Raw genomic sequence first — 21,084 nt, 5'->3', positions numbered from 1 at the left:
TATATTTTTCTAGACAAAGTGTTCGCATGTAGCGGATACACTGCGAAATAACACGCACCGCATCCGCCCTGTGCACCGCAAGGAATTCCGTGCGAAAAACTGCAGACATCTCATCCATGTGACCACTGCTACAGCCCAGGATTGGCTGCAGCAGCGGTCACATGGGATAAAGCGTCATCCCAGGAGGATGAAACACAGACTGCCTAGGTAAGTTTAATTAAAAAAAAATTTCTGAGTTCCGTTTTTCGGGGTGGGATCGCTGCGAATCCATTTTAAATATTTTTAAGGCAAGGAAGATCAAAAAACACCATTTACAATTGTCAACTGATCAAACTTCATAGCAAAAAATCTTTTCTTGTTGGTATCAAAACCAGTTATGTGTTACAATACTCATTGTTTTTTTGATGGCTTCTTGAATATCCTTGTTCCTTATACTGTAGATAATGGGATTCAATATAGAAGTCACCACTGTGTAGAGGATGGTCACAACTCTATCCTGCTCTGAAGAAGGATCGAGGATGTAAATGCATAAGCATGATGGCACCATATTAGAGAGATAGCACTAGTATGTGTGAGGCACATGTCAAGAACACCTTCTGATGTTCCTTACTGTTTCGGATCGTGAAGACAGTTATGGTAATGCAAAGGTAGGACAAAAGAATTAACAAGAAAGAACCAAGAGCAACTATAGCACCTGAGATGTACTCTGCCACCTCATTGAACCAAATATCTCGGCAAGAAAGTCGAAAGAGTGGCGGCATCTCACAGAAAAAGTGACTAATGAGGTTGGACTTACAGTAGGGAAGCTGAAAGGTTAAAAATGTGAGAATAAATAAGTTTAGAAAACTCAAAATCCAACATCCAGTGACCAGACCTACACATAGTCTCCTGTCCATGATAGATGTGTAATATAATGGGTTACAGATAGCAGTATACCTATCATAGGCCATGACGGCCAGTAGAAGACATTCAGTGCCACCCAAAGCCAAATGAAAATACATCTGTGTTGCATCCCACGAAGGAAATACTCCTGTCCGGGGATATTGTGTTTTGTAAAACTTTTGGTACTACGGTTGAGAAAAAGCAGATGTCAATCATCGAGAGGTTACTCAAGAAAAAGTACATAGGGGTCTGATGTTTGGGGTTGAGTCTAATCAGTAAGACGTTTCCCGACATTGTTTTCATGTACATCATTGAAAACATCCAGAAGAAAATAATCTGAAGACCAAAAACATTGGAAAGTCCCAGAAGAATAAAAGTACTCACCAATGTTTGGTTTACATTCTCCACAGCATTGTCCAACATATTGTTGTTTTTTTTGGGATAAAATTCGAAATGAATGTAAGATGAAGTATAGTGATGGGGTTTAGCGTATACTTGCAGAACTAGTGTTAAGATTTATGGAAAATAAGAGTCAATGGTTTATTGGCACCGATATTTTAAAAATCAACATAAGAAAGTACAAAAACAGTAATTGTGACAGCGGTGTATCAGAATCCTCAAAAACATAACACTGTGAGATACTTCTAGGCTCCACAAATACTATATGGTCTTAGGTTAACCAAGAATGGTAGTCAACTGGGGTAACATTAGTATAAGTATTGACCTGGTCTTATACGATAAAGTTGGTGAAGCCAAATTGTTGATGGTAGATATCTCCTGTAATTGGGACAGATAGCACTGTCATGATGTCATTCCTGAGATGTTCACAATCTAAGTTATGGTTCCATCCGCCCTGTGTAATGAATGAATCTCTGGTAAAATTTAAGGGCAGACTCTATTTTAAACAGTATAAGCTTTCAAAACGTGCCAGATATGGAATCAAATTGTATAAGCTACGTGAAAGCAGCACAGGTTATACATTGGATTTTCGTGTCTACCAGAGGAAGGACAGTCAGATAGATCATTAAGGTTTCTCACCAGAAATCGGAACAAGTGGCAAGATTGTCTGGGAGTTAAAGGGCCGATTGCTCCACAAAGGCTACAAGTTATATCTGGACAACTATTATTAGGGCATCCCCTATTCCAAAGACTCCAAGCTGCCAATACAGGGGCCTGTGGTACTATCCGCTATAAAAGAAAGGGATTTCCAGTTGCTCTAAAGAGAAAAAACCTTCAAAAAGGGGAATCTGCTGCTCTCCGTTGCAGCAATATGCTAGCGCTTCACTATCGCGATAAGAAAGACGTGTTCATGTTGACTACTGTGCACACTGATGCCACTATGCCAACTAAAGAAAAGAGGTCGTCCAATAAAATTCAGAAACCCATATGTATTATTCATTACAACAAAAACATGGGTGGGGACGACCTCTCTGACCAGGTCTTGAAGCCATATGAAGTTATGCGCAGATCTTATACCTGGTATAAGAAATTGTCTATCTACATATTGCAGATGGCAGGTTACAATTCACATGTCCTGTATGAACAGTCAGGTGCCACGCAGACATTTCTGACGTATCAGGAAATTATTTTAAAAAAAATCCTGTTTACTGCCAGAGGCCCCACTCTTTCCTTGGAATTAGAGGAAGTGTGTAGGCTCACAGAGCGGCACTATGTGCCACCTATCCCTGCAACAGCAAACCAAAAATATCCACAGAGAAAATGCTGTGTCTGCCCCAAAAGAGGCATAAGGAGGGATACTCGGTATCATTGCTCTGATTGCCCTTCCCTGCCACCCCTGTGTCTCATTGAATGCTATAGAACCTACCACACTGAGGTCCGCTGGTAATTCCCATCAGCAACTTTAGAAATATTTGCCATCATTCTTTGAATTTTTTTTTCCTTATTTTGTGTTTTCATACAAACATAGGCAGTTATACTGACAAGGGTAGGTGGAATAACTTTTGCTTTCTGGGAATTTTTTTTTTAAAAAGTGACAATATTCCATTAGACCCCTCTTTGAATACTATAAGTGGAGAATTTTTTAGGTCACTTCTGATGTTTTTACTCCATAGGTGGAATACAAAGACAGTGTGGCATAAAAAAATAGTTCATGCATGTGGGGCGTGGCTTGGACATGGCGCTGACCGGACGTGATGCTTGAGAGCTCCGTTCCGGCACTTCCCTAACTCGATCATTAGCACCGTTAGAATCTGAAGTTCACTTACCTGATGGTGAGGAAATCCAAGGCAACCTCTAGGACTCCATATCAGACGAGGCAGATGTCGTCGGCCGGCTCAATTCAGCGTTTCCTTACGGACGCTGCTGCTGGAGCTCCTTCCAAGATGGCGCCGCCGGAGGGGAGACGAGATGGCGGAGGGACTCCGCTTGCTGAGGGGCTTACATCTGCAGCCACCGCTGCTGCTCCAGGTTCCGGCTGTATTCTTTCCTCTCCCTGTGGTCCTGTGGGTTAGTTTCCACCCCTGCTGGCTGGGGGCGAGCTGAGTTCTCTTGGGACTGTCATGGCGTCTCCTGCTATGGAGCGCTCGCCACGTGGTGCCTGTCATGGCGGCCGGGTCTCCCCTTTTTTCTCCTCTTCTATGCCGGGGCCTTCGTCATTGCCTCCCATCTCTTCCAGGGATACAGAGGGTCACTTGTCTCACAGTCTAACCGCCCCAGGGGATGATTTACAGGGATTGCGGCTACAGTTGTCTGCTTTGCCTACTAAACAGGACATGGAGCGTTATATTAACCGCTTGGAGACCACTTATAAATCTGAGATTCAATCTCTCACTACTAATCTCTCTCACTTGTCTGATCAAGTACAGCGTATGGAAGGAGATATCTCATCTGTCTCAGTGCAACAGGTTTCACATGCAGATCGTTTGGATCAACACTCCCATCAGATTCATATGCTTTTTAATTTGTCGGAGGATCATGAAAACCGTAACCATCGTAACAATATTTGACTTCGGGGCATTCCTGAGGATATCTCTCCAGGGCAACTTATACCCACTTTACAGTCGATGGTTAACTCCTTACTGGAGCGTCCTGCTGGTGATCCTCTGGAGTTGGATAGAGCTCACAGAACTCTTGGTCCTTGTAATCCGGATCCTGACAGGCCTAGAGATGTCTTATGCCGTGTTCACTTCTTCGCTCTCAAAGAACAGATTATGAGGAAGGCCTGTGATAAAGGCGACGTTTTCTTGAATGGTGTCAAGATTCAACTCCTGTCTGATTTGTCTAGGATGACTTTAGACAAACGAAGAGTGCTGCGTCCTTTGCTGGATTTGCTGAGAGAGCATGAGATTTCTTAGGGACTCACTGGTTGTATCCGGTGTTTACTGTATTTGGATTTTTTCTCCTTGATTAGATCAGGGAGTGGGTGATCATTTCACCCGTTCTGTTTGTCTTTGTTGTCGTGTCATCCCTTCCTGGTTTGTCGTGTCTTTGTCTTTGTTACATTAGTACACAGTATTGGCTTGCTTATCCTGAGTACGGTGAGATGGCACAGTTGAAAGTCTGTACCTTTAATGTTAGAGGGTTTAATGTCCCTGAAAAACGCTCACAGGTACTGTATCACATGCACAAAGAGCGGGTGCATATCCTGTTCCTGCAGGAAACTCATTTTCAGGTGGGCCATACACCACAGTTTACTAATCGGTATTATCCGGTTTGATTTCACAGTGCCAACCCGGAAGCTAAATCCAAAGGGGCTAGTATTTGTATCCACAAATCGCTTTCTCATAAGACCATTGATGTCCTGATTGACCCGGGTGGTCGGTTTGTCTTTCTTAAACTGTCCATTAGGAATAAGATTTTCACGTGGGCTAACTTTTATCTTCCTAATCAGGATCAGACTCGGGTGTGCCGCGTATTTCTCAGGAAATTAGAGGAGTTTTCGGAGGGTGTTTTACTTGTGGGAGGTAACTTTAATTTGACATTTGACTCCAGGCTTGATACCTCCTCGGGCAGGTCTGCTGTTCCTAAGACGCAACTGGCGGCCTTGAAGACTACGATGCACTCTATGCAATTGATTGAAGTGTGGAGGGTTCTCCATCCTCAGGTACGAGAATATACTTATTTCTCTCCGTTGCACAATATGTACAGTCGTTTAGATGCCTTTCTTGTTAGCCATCACTTGCTTACCTGGCAACCTACTTCTGAGGTGGGCCCCATGTTGTGGTCGGACCATGCTCCGTTTTTTTGTCCCTTACCTTCCCTGATTCGGTGCTCAATTTTCAGTCTTGGAAGCTTTATGATAATCTCTTGCGGGATACGGTTTGTATGTCAGCTCTTAAAGATACACTTAACTCTTTTTTCGCTGTTCACGCTCATGACTCTACTCCGTTACCTTTACAGTGGGAGGCATTGAAGTGCGTGGTTAGAGGTGTCCTAATTCAGCACGGGGCTCGTTTGAAAAGGGAAAAAGGGGTGCCTATTGCACGGCTTCTGGAGCGGATACGAGAGTTGGAGTCCAGTCATAAGCGTGCTCCTTCTTCCTCACAGTTTTTTTCTGAGCTCACTACAACACGAGAATCCCTGCGTTCTTTGCTAGATCAATCGCATGCTAGATTTCGGGATCGGATGTGCAAACACTCATACGAATTTGCGGATAAATGTGGTCGGTCTTTAGCACGGATTTAACATCCCCGTACGCAATCATATATGATATATCCCTAAAATTGCGTCTCCCACTGGCGGCGAGGTTCATGACCCGGTCGGTATCACTGACTGTTTTAGACAATATTATTCTACTTTGTATAACCTTAAAGGTCATTTTCAGGATATGCAGGCTGATGCGTTGCGTGAAAAAATTGATCAGTATGTACAGGACACAGCCTTGCCGTCTTTGGAGGCTGGGGACGCCTTGGGTCTTGAGGAAGAATTTTTGGAATCGGAAGTATTGCAGGCGATTGGGGACTCCTTTGGGCAAAAGTCCAGGACCTGATGGGTTCAACAATAGATTTTATAAGACGTTCAAGGATCAACTTGCTCCCTTTTTGACAAAAGTCTTTAACTCTGTGTCTTCCTCTTGTCCCTTTGCGCCTCAGTCTCTTGAGGCTCATATTACTCTTCAACCAAAATGGGGTAAGGACCCCACGACGTGTGCAAATTTTAGGCCCATTTCATTGATTAATTTAGATGTGAAAATCTTTGCGAAATTGATTGCCTCCAGACTTTCTTCGTTATTGCCGGGCTTGGTTGCGGATGATCAGGTGGGGTTTGTGCGTGGTAGAGAAGCCCGGGATAATACTAACAAGACCCTGCTTTTAACATCATATTGCCAGACACGCAAGATACCGATGTGCCTACTTTCTGTCGATGCCGAAAAGGCTTTTGATAGGGTACACTGGGTGTTTCTCCGCAGTGTCTTGACTCAGGTTGGACTTGGCTCTACAATGGTGGATAGGATTATGGCGTTATATCACAGGCCTTCAGCTCAGGTACGAGTTAATGGTCTTTTGTCTGACTCTTTGCCTATTACAAATGGAACAAGACAGGGGTGTACGCTTTCACCTCTGTTATATGTGTTAGTCATGGAACACCTGGCTGTGGCACTGCGGACTAACCCTAGCATTAACCCGTTAGTGACCGGCCCATCGTGTTTCTACGTCGGTCACTAACGGGCCTTATTCCGATGCCATAGACTTTTTACGTCGCGGCATCGGAATAAGTAAACAGAGCAGGGAGTTGTCAAATCTCCCTGCTCTCGGCTGCTAGAGGCAGCTGAGGGCTGGGGGCATCCCTGCTCTGCCATGTGAGGTCGATATTAGTATCGATCTCACACGTTTAACCCCTCAGATGCGGTGCTCAATAGCGAGCACCGCATCTGAGTGGTTTTGGAGAGAGGGAGGGAGCTCCCTCTCTCTCCCACCGACACCCGGCGATACGATCGCCGAGTGTCTGTGTCTCTAATGGCAGCCGGGGGTCTAATAAAGGCCCCCAGGTCTGCCTGGAGTGAATACCTGCTAGATCATGCCGCAGGCATGACCTAGCAGATGCCTGTCAGTGTTAAACGGACAGGCAGTAATACACTGCAATACAAAAGTATTACAGTGTATTATAAATGCGATCGCAGAATCGCATATTATAGTCCCCTAATGGGACTAGTAAAAAAGTGAAAAAAAAGTTTAATAAAGTTAATTGAAAAAAAAAATGTGAAAAAAAATGAAAAACCCATCTTTTCCCCTTACAAAATGCTTTACTATTAAAAAAACAAAATAAAGTTAAAAAGTTACACATATTTGGTATCGCCGCGTCCGTAACGACCCCGACTATAAATCTATTACATTATTTAACCCGCACGGTGAACGCCGTAAAAAAATTAATAAAAAACTATGGAAAAATTGCTGTTTTCTGTGAATCCTGACTTTAAAAAAATGTGATAAAAAGTGATCAAAAAGTCGCATCTACTCCAAAATGGTACCAATAAAAACTACAAGTCGTCCCGCAAAAAAAAAGCCCTCATAAAACCGCATCGGTGAAAAAATAAAAACGTTACGGCTCTTTAAATATGGAGACCCAAAAACAAATAATTTTGAAAAAAAAGCGTTTTTACTGTATAAAAGTAGTAAAACATACAAAAACTATACAAATTTGGTATCGTTGCAATTGTAACAACCCGCTGAATAAAGTTATTGTGTTATTTATACCACACGGTAAACGGCGTAGATTTAGGACGCAAAAAAAATGGCGACATTTTAGATTTTTTTCTATTCCCCCCCAAAAAAAAGTTAATAAAAGTTAATCAATAAATAATATGTCCCCCAAAATGTTGCTATTAAAAAATACAACTTGTCCCGCTAAAAACAAGACCTTATACAGCTATGTAGACGCAAAAATAAAAAGGTTATAGCTCTTTGAATGCGACGATTGAAAAACGTAAAAAATAGCCTGGTCCAAAATAGGCTGGTCATTAAGGGGTTAAGGGCATTTGTGTTGGCGCTCAGCATCACAAGTTAGCACTGTACGCTGATGATCTTCTAGTGTATCTTACGAATCCTATGATGTCTTTGCAATCTTTGACTGGGGAGTTTGAGCGATTTGGTCACTTGAGTAACTTCAAGGTCAATTATTCTAAATCGGAGGCGCTGAATGTATCTCTGGACGCCCCTCTAGCTGCTTATCTCGCTCGGGTTTTCCCGTTTAAGTGGCAAACTGCATCTTTAAAATACTTGGGGATACATATCCCCACACATTTGTCTGACCTGTTTACCATGAACTACACACCTATCTTATAGCGTACATTGCGAGAGTTGGAGGCCTATGGGGGTCGGCGCATGTCGTGGTTCGGGCGTATCAACGCTATTAAAATGGATATTTTACCTAAATTTCTGTACATATTTCAGACTGTCCCCATTGTGGTTCCTGCGTCCTTCTTTAAGACCTTGCATAGGGCCATAACCAAATTTGTATGGGACTCTTCTAAGCCTCGGATTAGATTTTCTGTTCTCAGTAGGCCCCAGGTGGAGGGGAGTGCGGGCTTGCCGGACTTTAAGCGTTACCATCAAGCTGCGATCCTCATGAGGTTGGTGGATTGGTTCCATGCGGCTGCGGGTAAGCAATGGGTGCGCATTGAGAATAATATGTCCCCTCTTGCATTGTCCTCTTTGCCTTGGTTGTCTGGCTTACAGCGTCCAACGTCTTCTCTGCCTTTCCTCACACATCAGTTTCTTGTGGTCTGAGAGCGGATCATTGGTACCCTGTTCACCATCTGGGTCCTTTGACTCCTCTGTTTGATAATCCTTCCTTCCCTCCGGCGGTGTGTGTGGACACATTCCTCTGTTGGGGGAGACAGGACGGCGGATACCTAGCTCAGACCCTGACGTCCAATGGTGCTATTTTGTCCCTTGCTGCTGTCTCTGAGGCCTGCCCGGGGAGACGATCAATATGGTGGTCTTATTTTCAGCTACGTTCGTATCTCTCTTCCATCAGTGATTGTTTGGTGTTTTCTTCAGGATAAGACTCCTTTAGAACTTTATCTGTCCTTGACCTCCGCTCCTTCTCACATGCTGTCCTATTTACATGGACTTCTCCGCCCTGGCTATTCTTTTTCTCAACTGGTGTTCACTACAGCATGGGATGAGGAGATAGGGGTTCGACACTCGGAGGAGGATTGGGGGACTTCCTTTTTCCTGGCTCACAAATTGCCGACTTCTTGTTTTGCTTAGGAAAATAATTATAAAATCCTTACCAGATGGTACCGTTGTCCTTCATTCCTGCATAGGATATTTCCTGATGTTTATAATGCTTGTTGGAGGTGTGGGGAGGCTCCTGGAACCATGTTGCACATTTGGTGGGATCGTCACTTTTGGGGGAACATTTTTGAACTCGGGAACAAGCTGTTTGACACTGAAGTTCCTCCTTCTCCTTCTATTGGCTTGCTTTCCATGGTTCCTGGATCACTCCCACGCCTCAAACAAGGTATCTTTCGGCATTTTTTGACCACATCTCGCACTATCATACCAAGTCACTGGAAGTCCATTCAGGTGCCTTCTTTGCAGGAATGGGTTACTGAAATGAACGGGATTATGAGGATGGAGGAGCTGATGCCTGCTGACCGGGGTAGATCTGACATCTTTGTTGAACAGTGGTCAGTTTGGTCTGTGTTTCGGGGTGGTGCTGATTTGCCTCTTTGGCTGGATGGCCTCTTCTGAATGTTCCTATCGCCAGTTCTGTGTGCTTTTGTTTGTCTGTGCTTCCCTTTGTTGTCCTGTGTTTGTGTTATTTTGTGTTTGAATTAACACTTAAAAATTGTCATTCTTACTTGTTTTTTAGGACTGGTTTCCCTACATATTGCACTACTATTGAATTTGAATATGGCTATTGTGTTGTTATTTGCCATTGGATGTTATTATCTCCTCTTCTCTTAATTTTCTTTTTTGCTGTTTGGGAGAATATCTCCTGCCTTTGAATTCACGTACTTGTGAATTCATACACTTTGAATGTATTGCACTGCGTGCAATGTTTTGAAATATCATATGATATTCTAATAAAATTGTTGATAAAGTAAAAAAGAAAAAAAATGGTTCATGCAAAAAATGCACCTTGAACGTTAAAAGGTACATGTTTCCCTCTGGGCGTCATAACATGTCAAAAAAGCGGGTACATGCACAAGTGGTGTGTCGTTTTGCTCAGCAGAAGTTGCCGTATAGTTAATATAGTGATTTGTTTTTTACCATGATGTGTGGTGTGTACAAGAAAAATGCCACTGAGTTCACACCATAGTAAAAAAAAAAAAAAGTGCCCATTTTTTTTTTGGTGTCATCCTTTAACAAAATTAGAAAAAAAATTAAAGTACCACTTTTGTAATACGCCCCTTTTTGAATACCATAAGTGGTCTACTTTACTAAATGGTGTACTCTGCTGGCCACTTTGGATGTTTTGGTGCCACAGGTTTATCGTAAAGGCAGTGTGGTGTGATAAAATGGTTCATGCAAAAAATGCAAACTAAAAGTAAATAGAACCTGTGATTCTGGATGCTATAACATGACGATAGAAAGGGTTGCGAGCATTTTTGTGGTATCCTGAAACTTAGGAGAAGTAGCTTACGATGTTTTAGGCCTTGATTAAAATTTTCTACAAATTTAAAAGGCAAAAAATATAGCCAAAATAAAAAATATATATTTTTTTTCACTTTTTTGATCAATTGTTTGTTAGTAATATAAAATATGTGTTGCATATGTAGTAAAAATATATATTTTTTGAAAGCGTGATTTGTTCTAAAAAAAACAAAACTAAAAAAATTGTTAAGTTATCCAAAGTAGTTTAAAAGTTATGACCGTTTAAAAGAATGTATGCCAAAACTTTACATTTAGACCTGGTCATTGAGGCATCAGTGACCCTTGGTCCTGAAAGGGTTAATCTTAAAAGTAATCTCCATTGGATTTATTTAAAATTATACAAAAAAATAACCACCCTGGTGTGAAAGTGTTTAGGATACAATTCTGACATTATTAAGACTGTCCTTTTTTGCTGCCAGTTTCCTCCCTGAAGAGCCAGTAAAAAAAGGCTGGTGAGACATTTTGGAGCAGTGAAATTAATACAGGGACAATCTGCCAGGATAATAGAGAAGATCTGTGAGTCTGGAGGCCGCTCTTGTCAGAACAAACAAGCAGCCTCCAACCAGGGCCAGCCTTAGGGGTGTGCGAGTGCACAGGGGCACTGCACCCTCCCAGCATGTAGGGGGTGCCACTGGGCTCTGCCTCTGCTCTATCCTCTGCTCCTCGTTACACACACGGACGAAACAAGAGCCGAGGAGCAAGAGCAGAGGAGGAAGCTCCGTCACAGCCCGTCCTGCAAGAAACCTGTAAACCTGTCAGCAAGGAGAGATGTAAGTGTCTATGTGTGTGTGTATGTGTCTCTTTGTTTGTGTGTGTATATGTTCTACAGGGTGGGCCATTTATATGGATACACCTAAATAAAATGGGAATGGTTGGTGATATTAACTTCCTGTTTGTGGCACATTAGTATATGGGAGGGGGGAAACTTTTCAAGCTGGGTGTTGACAATGACGGCCATTTTGAAGTTGGCCATTTTGTATCTAACTTTAGTTTTTTCAATGGGAAGAGGGTCATGTGACACATCAAACTTATCGAGAATTTCACAAGAAAAACAATGGTGTGCTTGGTTTTAATGTTACTTTAGTCTTTCATGAGTTATTTACAAGTTTCTGACCACTTATAAAATGTGTTCAAAGTGCTGCCCATTGTGTTGGATTGTCAATGCAACCCTCTTCTCCCACTCTTCACACACTGATAGCAACACCGCAGAAGAAATGCTAGCACAGGCTTCCAGTATCCGTAGTTTCAGTTGCTGCACATCTCGTATCTTCACAGCATAGACAATTGCCTTCAGATGACCCCAAAGATAAAAGTCTAAGGGGGTCAGATCAGGAGGCATTTCTTCTGCGGTGTTGCTATCAGTGTGTGAAGAGTGGGAGAAGAGGGTTGCATTGACAATCCAACACAATGGGCAGCACTTTGAACACATTTTATAAGTGGTCAGAAACTTTTAAATAACTCATGAAAGAATAAAGTAACGTTAAAACCAAGCACACCATTGTTTTTCTTGTGAAATTCTCGATACGTTTGATGTGTCACATGACCCTCTTCCCATTGAAAAAACTAAAGTTGGATACAAAATGGCCGACTTCAAAATGCCCGCCATGGTCAACACCCAGGTTGAAAAGTTTCCCCCCTCCCATATACTAATGTGCCACAAACAGCAAGTTAATATCACCAACCATTCTCATTTTATTTAGGTGTATCCATATAAATGGCCCACCCTGTAGTATGTGTGTGTATATGTGTATATACTAGTACATACATGTATGCATGTAGAAAAAAGCAGAGAATTGGAGCAGCACTGTGAACAAATGCCTGACTAGGCTGGTGCAAAGCTTCAAAAATAAAGGAGTGACCTCTCCTTATGTGTTAGGGTATGTTCACACGGCCTATTTACGGACGTAATTCGGGCGTTTTTGCCCCGAATTACGTCTGAAAATAGCGCCTCAATAGCGCTGACAAACATCTGCCCATTGAAAGCAATGGGCAGACGTTTGTCTGTTCACACGAGGCGTATATTTACGCGCCGCTGTCAAATGACGGCGCGTAAATAGACGCCCACGTCAAAGAAGTGACCTGTCACTTCTTTGGCCGTAATTGGAGCCGTTATTCATTGACTCCAATGAATAGCAGCGCTAATTACGGCCGTAATGGACGCGGCGTTCAAGCGCCTGCACATGCCGGTACGGCTGAAATTACGGACATGTTTTCAGGCTGAAACATCCCCGTAACGGACGCCCTCGTGTGAACATACCCTTAGATATCCAAAAAAGAGAACGTGAAGCAGCACTCAAATAAAGTGAATTTGCTTCTCTGTTTTGGACATGTATGTATGTATATATTCCAGAATGTGTGTGTGTGTATATATATTTGCCTGTTTGTCTAAATATCTGCCTTTATGTATGTGCAGTATATATGTTCGTGTGTGTGTGTGTGTGTGTGTGTGTGTGTATATGTGGTATTTTTGGTTTGTGGAGGGCGGCAATAGAGAATCCCGCACAGGGCGCCATCCAACCTAAGGCCGGCCCTGCCTCCAATATATACAGAGGAAAGGACTCAAATTTTCACAAGGACTTGTGATCAGGGTCCTGGCTAGTGTGGGAAATGTGTAGATGTTAGGCTGGGTTCACACGAAGGTTTTTGCAGGTGGAAAATCTGTCTCAAAATTCAGTTTGGAAGTTTGAGGCAGATTTTCCTCTGCCATTGAGCGCCGCAGGCATAATAAATACGCTTTCTCTGCCTCCCATTGATATCAGAGGCGTAATCGTGCGAAGATAGGGCATGTCCCTTCTTTCTCCCACGAGCCAGTTTTACCGCTCGCGGGAGAAAACCGCCCCCGCCTCCCATTGAAATCAATGGGAGGCATTTTCGGTCGTTTTTGACGAGTTTTGTGGAGCGGTTTCCACGCCAAAAAACTCTGTGTGAACCCAGCCTTAGTCGGTCCCTAGTGCACACAAAAAGATAGTGACACTAGTGGATACAGTCCTGAAGCTCCAACTCTGCTCAGAATTGTATCCTAAACACTTTCACACCAGGGTGTTTATTTTTTTGTATCATTTTAAATAAATCCAGTAGAGGTTACCTTTTAGATTGAGGGTCACGTCCTGACACTATTGTGTATTATTTAGCCCAGCAGGGAAATCAGTTAAGTGAACATTACTGCAATCACTTAATAATTACTATTCCATTATTCTTATTATTACTATCATTACTATAGTACTATGAGATTCCTATAATTAAAGCTTTTGATCCGAAAGTCTTATTATTATTATTATTATTATTATTATTATTATTATTATTATTATTATGCTTATGGTATTCTTATTTTTACTATCATTACACTATCATTACTATTATAATATTATTATTATTATACTTAGTAGTAGTAATAAGAATACTTTAAGTATAATAATAATATAATAGTAATGATAAGGTAGTGATAGTAGTAGTAATAATAAGAATATTATCACTACGATATCATTACTATTATATTATTATTATACTTAAAGTATTCTTATTACTACTACTATCACTACCTTATCATTACTATTATATTATTACTATACTTAGAGTATTCTTAATATTACTGTCATTAAACTATCATTACTATTATATTATTACTATACTTATAGTATTCTTATTAATTACACTATTGTTACTATTATGTTATTACTATAATTATACTATTCTTATTACTACTACCATTACCCTATCATTAAGGTTATACTATTACCAGAATTATACTATTCTTATTGTTAGAAAAACATGCTATTATATTATTACTATAATTATTATATTGTTATTATTACTATCATTAATCATTTCTATTACCGGAATTAAACTTTTATTTTTTACAATCACTACTATTAAAATATCACTAAACTTATTCTATTCTTATTATTTCTATCATTACTATATTACTATGAGATTCCTATAAATAAAGCTTTTGATCCAAAAGTAGATGAAAAACCATAAAAACATTCAGCCTTTTCTGGCAACAGGAGGAAAACTCCTTCTTGATCCCAGAAAAAAGGTGATCAGTCCTAGAACCCTGGATCAAACCTACTAATTCCTACCTGCAACAGTGCCCTATAAGAGAACCGACTTAAAACTGTGCCACATAACAGAGTCAACATGCAGCAGTGCCCCATAACAGAACAAACATATAACAGTGCCCCATGACAGAACTAACCTGATACAGTGCCCCATGACAGAAATAAGCTGTAACAGTGCCCCATGACAGAACTAATTTGTAACAGTGCCCCATGACAGAACTAACCTTTAACAGTGCCCCATGACAGAACTAACCTTTAACAGTGCCCCTTCGAGATCTAACCTGTAACAGTGCCCTATAAAAAAACTAACCTGTAACAGTGCACCATGAAAGAACTAACCTGTAACAGTGCCCCATGACAGAACTAACCTTTAACAGTGCCCCATGACAGAACTAACCTGTAACAGTGCCCTATGACAGAACTAATCTGTAACTATGCCCAATGACAGAACTAATCTGTAACAATGCCCCATGACAGAACTAACATGTAGCAATGCCCCATGACAGAACTAACATGTAACAGTGCCCCATGACAGAACTAACCTGTAACCGTGCCCCATGGCAGAACTAACCTGTAACAGTGCCCCATGACAGAACTAACCTGTAACAGTGCCCTATGAAATTACTAACTTGTAACAGTGCCCCATGACAGTACTAATCTGTAACAATGCCCCATGACAGAACTAACCTGTAAAAGTGCACCATGATGGAACTAATCTGTAACAGTGCCCCATGACAGAACTAACCTGTAACAGTGCCCCATGACAGAACTAACCTGTAACAGTGCCCCATGACAGAACTAATCTGTAACAGTGCCCCATGACAGAACTAACCTGTAACAGTGCCCCATGACAGAACTAATCTGTAACAGTGCCCCATGACAGAACTAACCTGAAACAGTGCCCTATGAAATTACTAACTTGTAACAGTGCCCCATGACAGTACTAATCTGTAACAATGCCCCATGACAGAACTAACCTGTAAAAGTGCACCATGATGGAACTAATCTGTAACAGTGCCCCATGACAGAACTAACCTGTAACAGTGCCCCATGACAGAACTAACCTATAACAGTGTCCCATGACAGAACTAACCTGTAACAGTGCCCCATGACAGAACTAACCTGTAACAGTGCCCCATGACAGAACTAACCTGTAACCGTGCCCCATGACAGAACTCACCTGTAACAGTGCCCCATGACAGAACTAACCTGTAACAGTGCCCCATGACAGAACTAATCTGTAACAGTGCCCCATGACAGAACTAATCTTTTATAGCTTTTATAGCAAACACAACCTGCAACAGTGCCTGCATAATGCCAACACCTGCAACAGTGCACACACAACAGAGCAATAGTGCCCCCATATACAGCCAGTCTGCAGGAGTACGCCCATAAGAGATACAGCCATCTGTCAATCATTGGTGCCATATCTAGTTTTGGTATCCTCAGGGTCTGTGCTGGTAATAGTCCAAATATTCATATCAGTTACCAGCAATGTGGACTACAGAAGGACGTCTCACTTTACCACATGACACTCCCGGTTCCCCCGTCACTATACATATTCCTATCAGTTATAAGCAATGTGGACTACAGAAGGACGTCTCACTTTACCACGACATTCCCGCTTCCCCCGTCACTATACATATTTCTATCAGTTATTAGCAATGGGGACTACAGAAGGACGTCTCACTTTACCACATGACATTCCCGGTTCCCCCGTCACTATACATATTCCACAGTGATCACAGCGATCTGTATTTTCTGAGTGGAAGAAATTGGTAAGAAGTTCCATCTTGTTATCTTTATTCCTCAGTCATTTCTAGTTCAGCCCCTTTATTAGTAACAGAGATGATGAAGAAGAAGAGAAATAATAAAACAGCGGCACAAGTAAAATCTTTCATTTTCTGTTTATTGTGCCGATAAATAAAGTGATGGCGTTTATAAAAAAATCTTACATGTAAGTTCTCTTGTCGGTAAGGGGAGGGGGATGGGCCGGGAGTCTTTATATTTCTTATTGAAGAAGTTCTTGTGGTCGGTCTGTTTTGGGCTTACAGACGTTCCAGTCCGGTCTCCCGGTTCTCTTGTTGGTGAGGGGAGGGGGCAGGGGACAGGCGGGAAATGTTCATTTCTTTGTTACACCAATGTTATGAGGAGCGTCGGCTTCCAGGTCTTATCTATCAGACGCCAATCCCATTCCAGGAACAGTTCTCTTGTTGGTACGGGAAAGGGGTGAAGGGGGAAGTTTTTAGTTTTTTTTAAATGTTCAATGATTGACGACTGCAAGATTTACATGATGTTGCGTATAATTTTCTTAATGGCGGGAAGGTTCTGCGGCGTCACATACTTCCTCACCATCGGTATAAATCTGGGGTGATGAGCCAGAAGCTGCAGGGTGTTCCGGCCGTGCATCCTGTCACATATAATTTATGGTTAAATAAACATCAACAAAAACTATAGAAATCTATATGAGACATGAAGATACTGATATAAGATATATTTACACGGCTACATGAGTTATCCCCAATCTGTCTTTAGAAAAGCAGAGTGACCCCCAGTACAGCCGCCCCCGCAGATCCCCCAATACTTGTCACACAGGTTTTATGACTTGTAAATGGCAACGCTGAATAATAAGAATAAAATGTCAGCGCTTCTGTCTTCTCATGTCTGAGGAAGGTTCTTCAAGAGCCCAAATCAGCAGCTTCCATTCATTATGAAGCATTCACTTGTCACCCTTCTATTTCCATTGGTTTTACATCTGAGCTCCTAATAACAGCCCATGGACATTGTGTATATAGTCTATATGAAGGTATCTCACCTGGCTTCAGGGCAGCCATCTTGGGCAGAGCGGGTGATGGCTGGTATAGCCCTGTCAGTAATGCCTATGCCACCAGACAGGATGTAATCGGCTCCGCTCCTCCGCACGATGGTGTATAGTTGTTTGGCTGCACAGGATCTCACTATCGAGTTAAGATGACTGTAAAAACAAAAGGGTAGAAAGGGTTAATATAGAATTTATTGTTTGGACTCAATAAAAAACTTTTAGACAATTTCTCATATCTTTATCGTATTACAATATGACACTGATTGTATTCAACATATAGAAATACCTTAACCCGCCGTCAATGAGGGCGGCGAGCGCTCTGCCCGGGTGGATGTTACGGGCCATGGAGGACAAGGCCTCCTCTGCTGCGTCACGGAGAAAGGTGTTACATTCAGGAGACGGACGGAGATGTTAAGTCCGTATAGCATCTTGTCCTGTAGCCCCTGAAACATGTCACCTAGGCAGACCATGGCAGCTCTGGACACCGCTGATCTTAAATTCTTCACCTGTAGGTAAATTAAGGAAGAACGGGTCAGATCAGTAGGAGAACGAAAAGTTGACAAAGGATCACTGTTATCAAAATTGTCAATGGTAATCTTTCATGTTAAGGACAAGGCTACCCAGGTGATGTTCACCCAACACTGCCAGAGAGGAAATGTCCCCTGACATGTCACCAGTTATTAGACGATCGAGTAGTTTACATGTTTTTTAAAACGATTGTTAGATAAGTAGGTACTTTGTTGTATCGTTATCTGGCAGTCCTAACCAGGACATTACTAGTTGGCCAATTGTTCCACAGCTACACCTATATCCATCAAAATCTTTCGTGTAATCCTAGCCTAAAACTACCCTGTTTACCTTGCACTACCGGGCTTTACCACATGGTGTGCTATCAAACTCCATTTTGAGGATCCATCCATTCATCCATCCATGATCGCCATGGAACACAAAGTAGTTTTATACAGGCCTGTATACTGTGCTGTAGTATAATATTCTAACCTGCCATCTACTGGTAGAAATGTTTAGTGCAATAAATTACACTCTTATTTATACAATATATACGGTGATTCTGCTTCTGTACAATGCGTCCTACCCAGAGATCCTAAATAATATGGAGTTGAGTCATTTCTGGTCCCACATCACCACCACCCTCTCCATACACATCAGATGTAAGACTGAATTTAGGATCAGTGTATAATAGAAGTGACTATTATTAGAGGCGTATAATAACCTCATGGGTGACGGCGGCATGCAGCTCTTGGCTCCTCAGTGCAGCAATATCCTGATGATGGACAGAGAGGGAGCGGACGACCTGTAGACCGGCGATCTTCTTCTCCCTGTAGATGATACATAGGACTTAGTGATATAAACTGCACATTATATCTGTTTCTACCCATCCTCTGTGTCATTGTCCTCACCAGTCGTTCTTGCTCAGCAGCTCCAGGGCTTCACAGACGGCCATCTTGGGCTTGGAGAGGCGCTTCACTTCTGGTCTCTCCATGGGCTGAGCGTGTACAACTGCGTAGTAATAAATGTAGAATGACTGATATGACATGAACGCTGATGACGTCTTCAGAATAAGTTTGCCGACACTCGCTGAGCCCTTTAGACCAGTCAGAAGGGTCAGGAGGGGTCATGTGATCCATGTTGACCATTTTTAAAACCCTTCCTGCTTTGTACATGTCTATGGGAGCAGGGTAGCGCCCGCACGTGATTTATCTATTGGCTTGTAGTTGGCCAAGGGGGCTCAGTGAGGGATGGCACAATATTGACTACCACAATAGGGACTGTTTAGTGGGAGCAGCCACCAGGTCCATGATTCTCAGCGCTCGGGTTTGCCTGGTGTCTGATGTCCTTTATGATTATCGTTTATCATCTATATAATGGAGTAAAGTAGAAGTACCTGGATGACTGATGGAAGCATTTGTCTGCGCCACTAAACTCTTCCCCATCTGTACTGCCGGCAGCTTGGTCTTCCCTTCTCCGGACATGCTGTTCTTCTTGTCCTTGGGGACGGGAATACGGGACTTCTTACACCCCTGTATATGTGGCTGCTCCGCCATGTAAGCAGGAGATGCTCCATCTGTACAGAATGGAGACAGTTCTATATTAGTCCTGCAATTCCTGATTTCTCTCTGCACTTCCACGCTGGATGACTGCAGATATTCTATGAGCCGTGTAACATATTCCAGACTACGGAGAATTGTTCATGTGTTTCCTACATGAGCTGTGAGTAGCGATACAATAATATACATCAGTAGTGATGGCCGCCGTCCTCCAGCGCTGGACGCAGGAATATAAGGGGAGTAACTATAGATATATATAATGTCACATATTAGTAGAGAAGACGGGGAGAGACTTCTCCTCCTGATAGAGTTCCCCTGTAATGGACCTGTAGTGTAATAGATATAGGTCACCAGTACTGACTACTTACATGGCGCTGCAGACGTCAGGTCCGGACATTTCAGGCGGTTAATCGGACGCTGAAAGCAGAATGAGAAATGACAATGTTTATACTGTAGTATTGTGATTATACTTCTCCTCCATGTAGGTGGAGTTCTCCTTTAACCCCTTAACGCAACAGGACGAACCGGTATGTTCTGGTGCAGTTTAAGAAGTATGGAGCGCTGCGAGTGTTGGCTGACAGCTGTTCCTGACTGTTTAACCCTTCTAGTGCTGTGGTGCTGACGAGGCGTTGTAAAGAGGGGGGCGGCCCCCTCCCACAGCTCACCCCCCCCCCCCCCGCAATGAGATCAGGGGGTGACGATGGTTGTCATGGCAGCCCAGGGGCCTAATGAGGGCCCCCAGGACTGTCTTCACTCTGCCTCTGTTAAGCTGTGCCTGTGGCAGGTCTTAACAGATGCCTAATATTACGATATACTGCAATACATTAGTATATTGTACCAGCGATCTAACGATCGCTGGTTCAAGTCCCCTAGGGGCACTAATAAAATGTGCAAAAAGAAGTGAAATAAAGTTTTTAGTAGTGAAAAAAATATATAAAAAAATTAATAGTTCAAAAACCCCCCTTTTCCCATTTTTCCTCTAAAGTAATGTAAAAAATAAAAAAGTAAACAAAATTGGTATCGCTGCGTCCGTAAAAGTCTGAACTATTACAACATAGCGTTATTAAACGCACACGGTGAATGCCGTAAAAAATAAAACTGTAAACCGCCAAAATTGCTGTTTTTTTAATTCAAATTATCCCCAAAAAAATGTCAGAATCTGGTGATAGAAAACAATTTTGTTTTTTAACAAAAAGTTTTTTTTTTTTTAAAGTAGTAACATTTAAAAAAAAAAACAATATAAATTGGATATCAGCGTAATCGTATTGAGCCACAGAATAAAGTTAAGTTGTTGTTGTTACCACACGGTGAAAGACGTAAAAACAAAACCCAAAAAATAATGGAGGAATCGCAGTTTTTCCCAATTTCAGCCCGTAAATACGTTTTTTTCAGCTTCCCAGTAAATTATATGGTTATGTAAATGCGACCAATAGAAACTACAACTCCTCCCGCAAAATATAAGCCGCGCTCTACTGACGGAAAAATAAAGACGTTATGGCTCTTGGAACGCGATGAGCGAACAACAGAAAAACAAAAAATGGCGGTGTCCTTAAGGGGTTAAGGACAGACACAGCAGATGATAGACACGTGACATTACGGCAGCTCTATACATTACAGTCCATTATATCACAATGTAGACTATGCCGGTGACCACATAACAGAAAGAAATGCTGCGCTATTCTCCGCGGGTAAAG

The 21,084-nt window shown here is 42.2% G+C and overlaps 1 protein-coding gene and 1 pseudogene across 1 annotated transcript; both read right to left on the bottom strand.

Moving 5' to 3' along the window:
* Positions 1–364: 364 nt before the first annotated feature.
* LOC142664418 (olfactory receptor 5V1-like) lies at positions 365–1,305 on the bottom strand (annotated as a pseudogene).
* A 15,110-nt stretch (positions 1,306–16,415) lies between these two features.
* LOC142665099 (TOG array regulator of axonemal microtubules protein 1-like) lies at positions 16,416–17,818 on the bottom strand. The gene is made up of 3 exons (XM_075844645.1): positions 17,611–17,818; positions 17,319–17,477; positions 16,416–16,913 (listed from the first exon to the last, which is right to left on the bottom strand). Exons 1-3 carry the CDS (start codon positions 17,667–17,669, stop codon positions 16,790–16,792), a joined length of 342 nt encoding a protein of 113 aa, XP_075700760.1. The 5' UTR covers positions 17,670–17,818; the 3' UTR covers positions 16,416–16,789.
* Positions 17,819–21,084: the final 3,266 nt, after the last annotated feature.

This window comes from Rhinoderma darwinii, chromosome 12, assembly GCF_050947455.1.
Source record: "Rhinoderma darwinii isolate aRhiDar2 chromosome 12, aRhiDar2.hap1, whole genome shotgun sequence".
In the NCBI taxonomy this organism is placed as follows: domain Eukaryota; kingdom Metazoa; phylum Chordata; class Amphibia; order Anura; family Rhinodermatidae; genus Rhinoderma; species Rhinoderma darwinii.
Note: the sequence above shows the minus strand (reverse complement) of the source record. Positions and strands in the feature narration are given on the sequence as shown.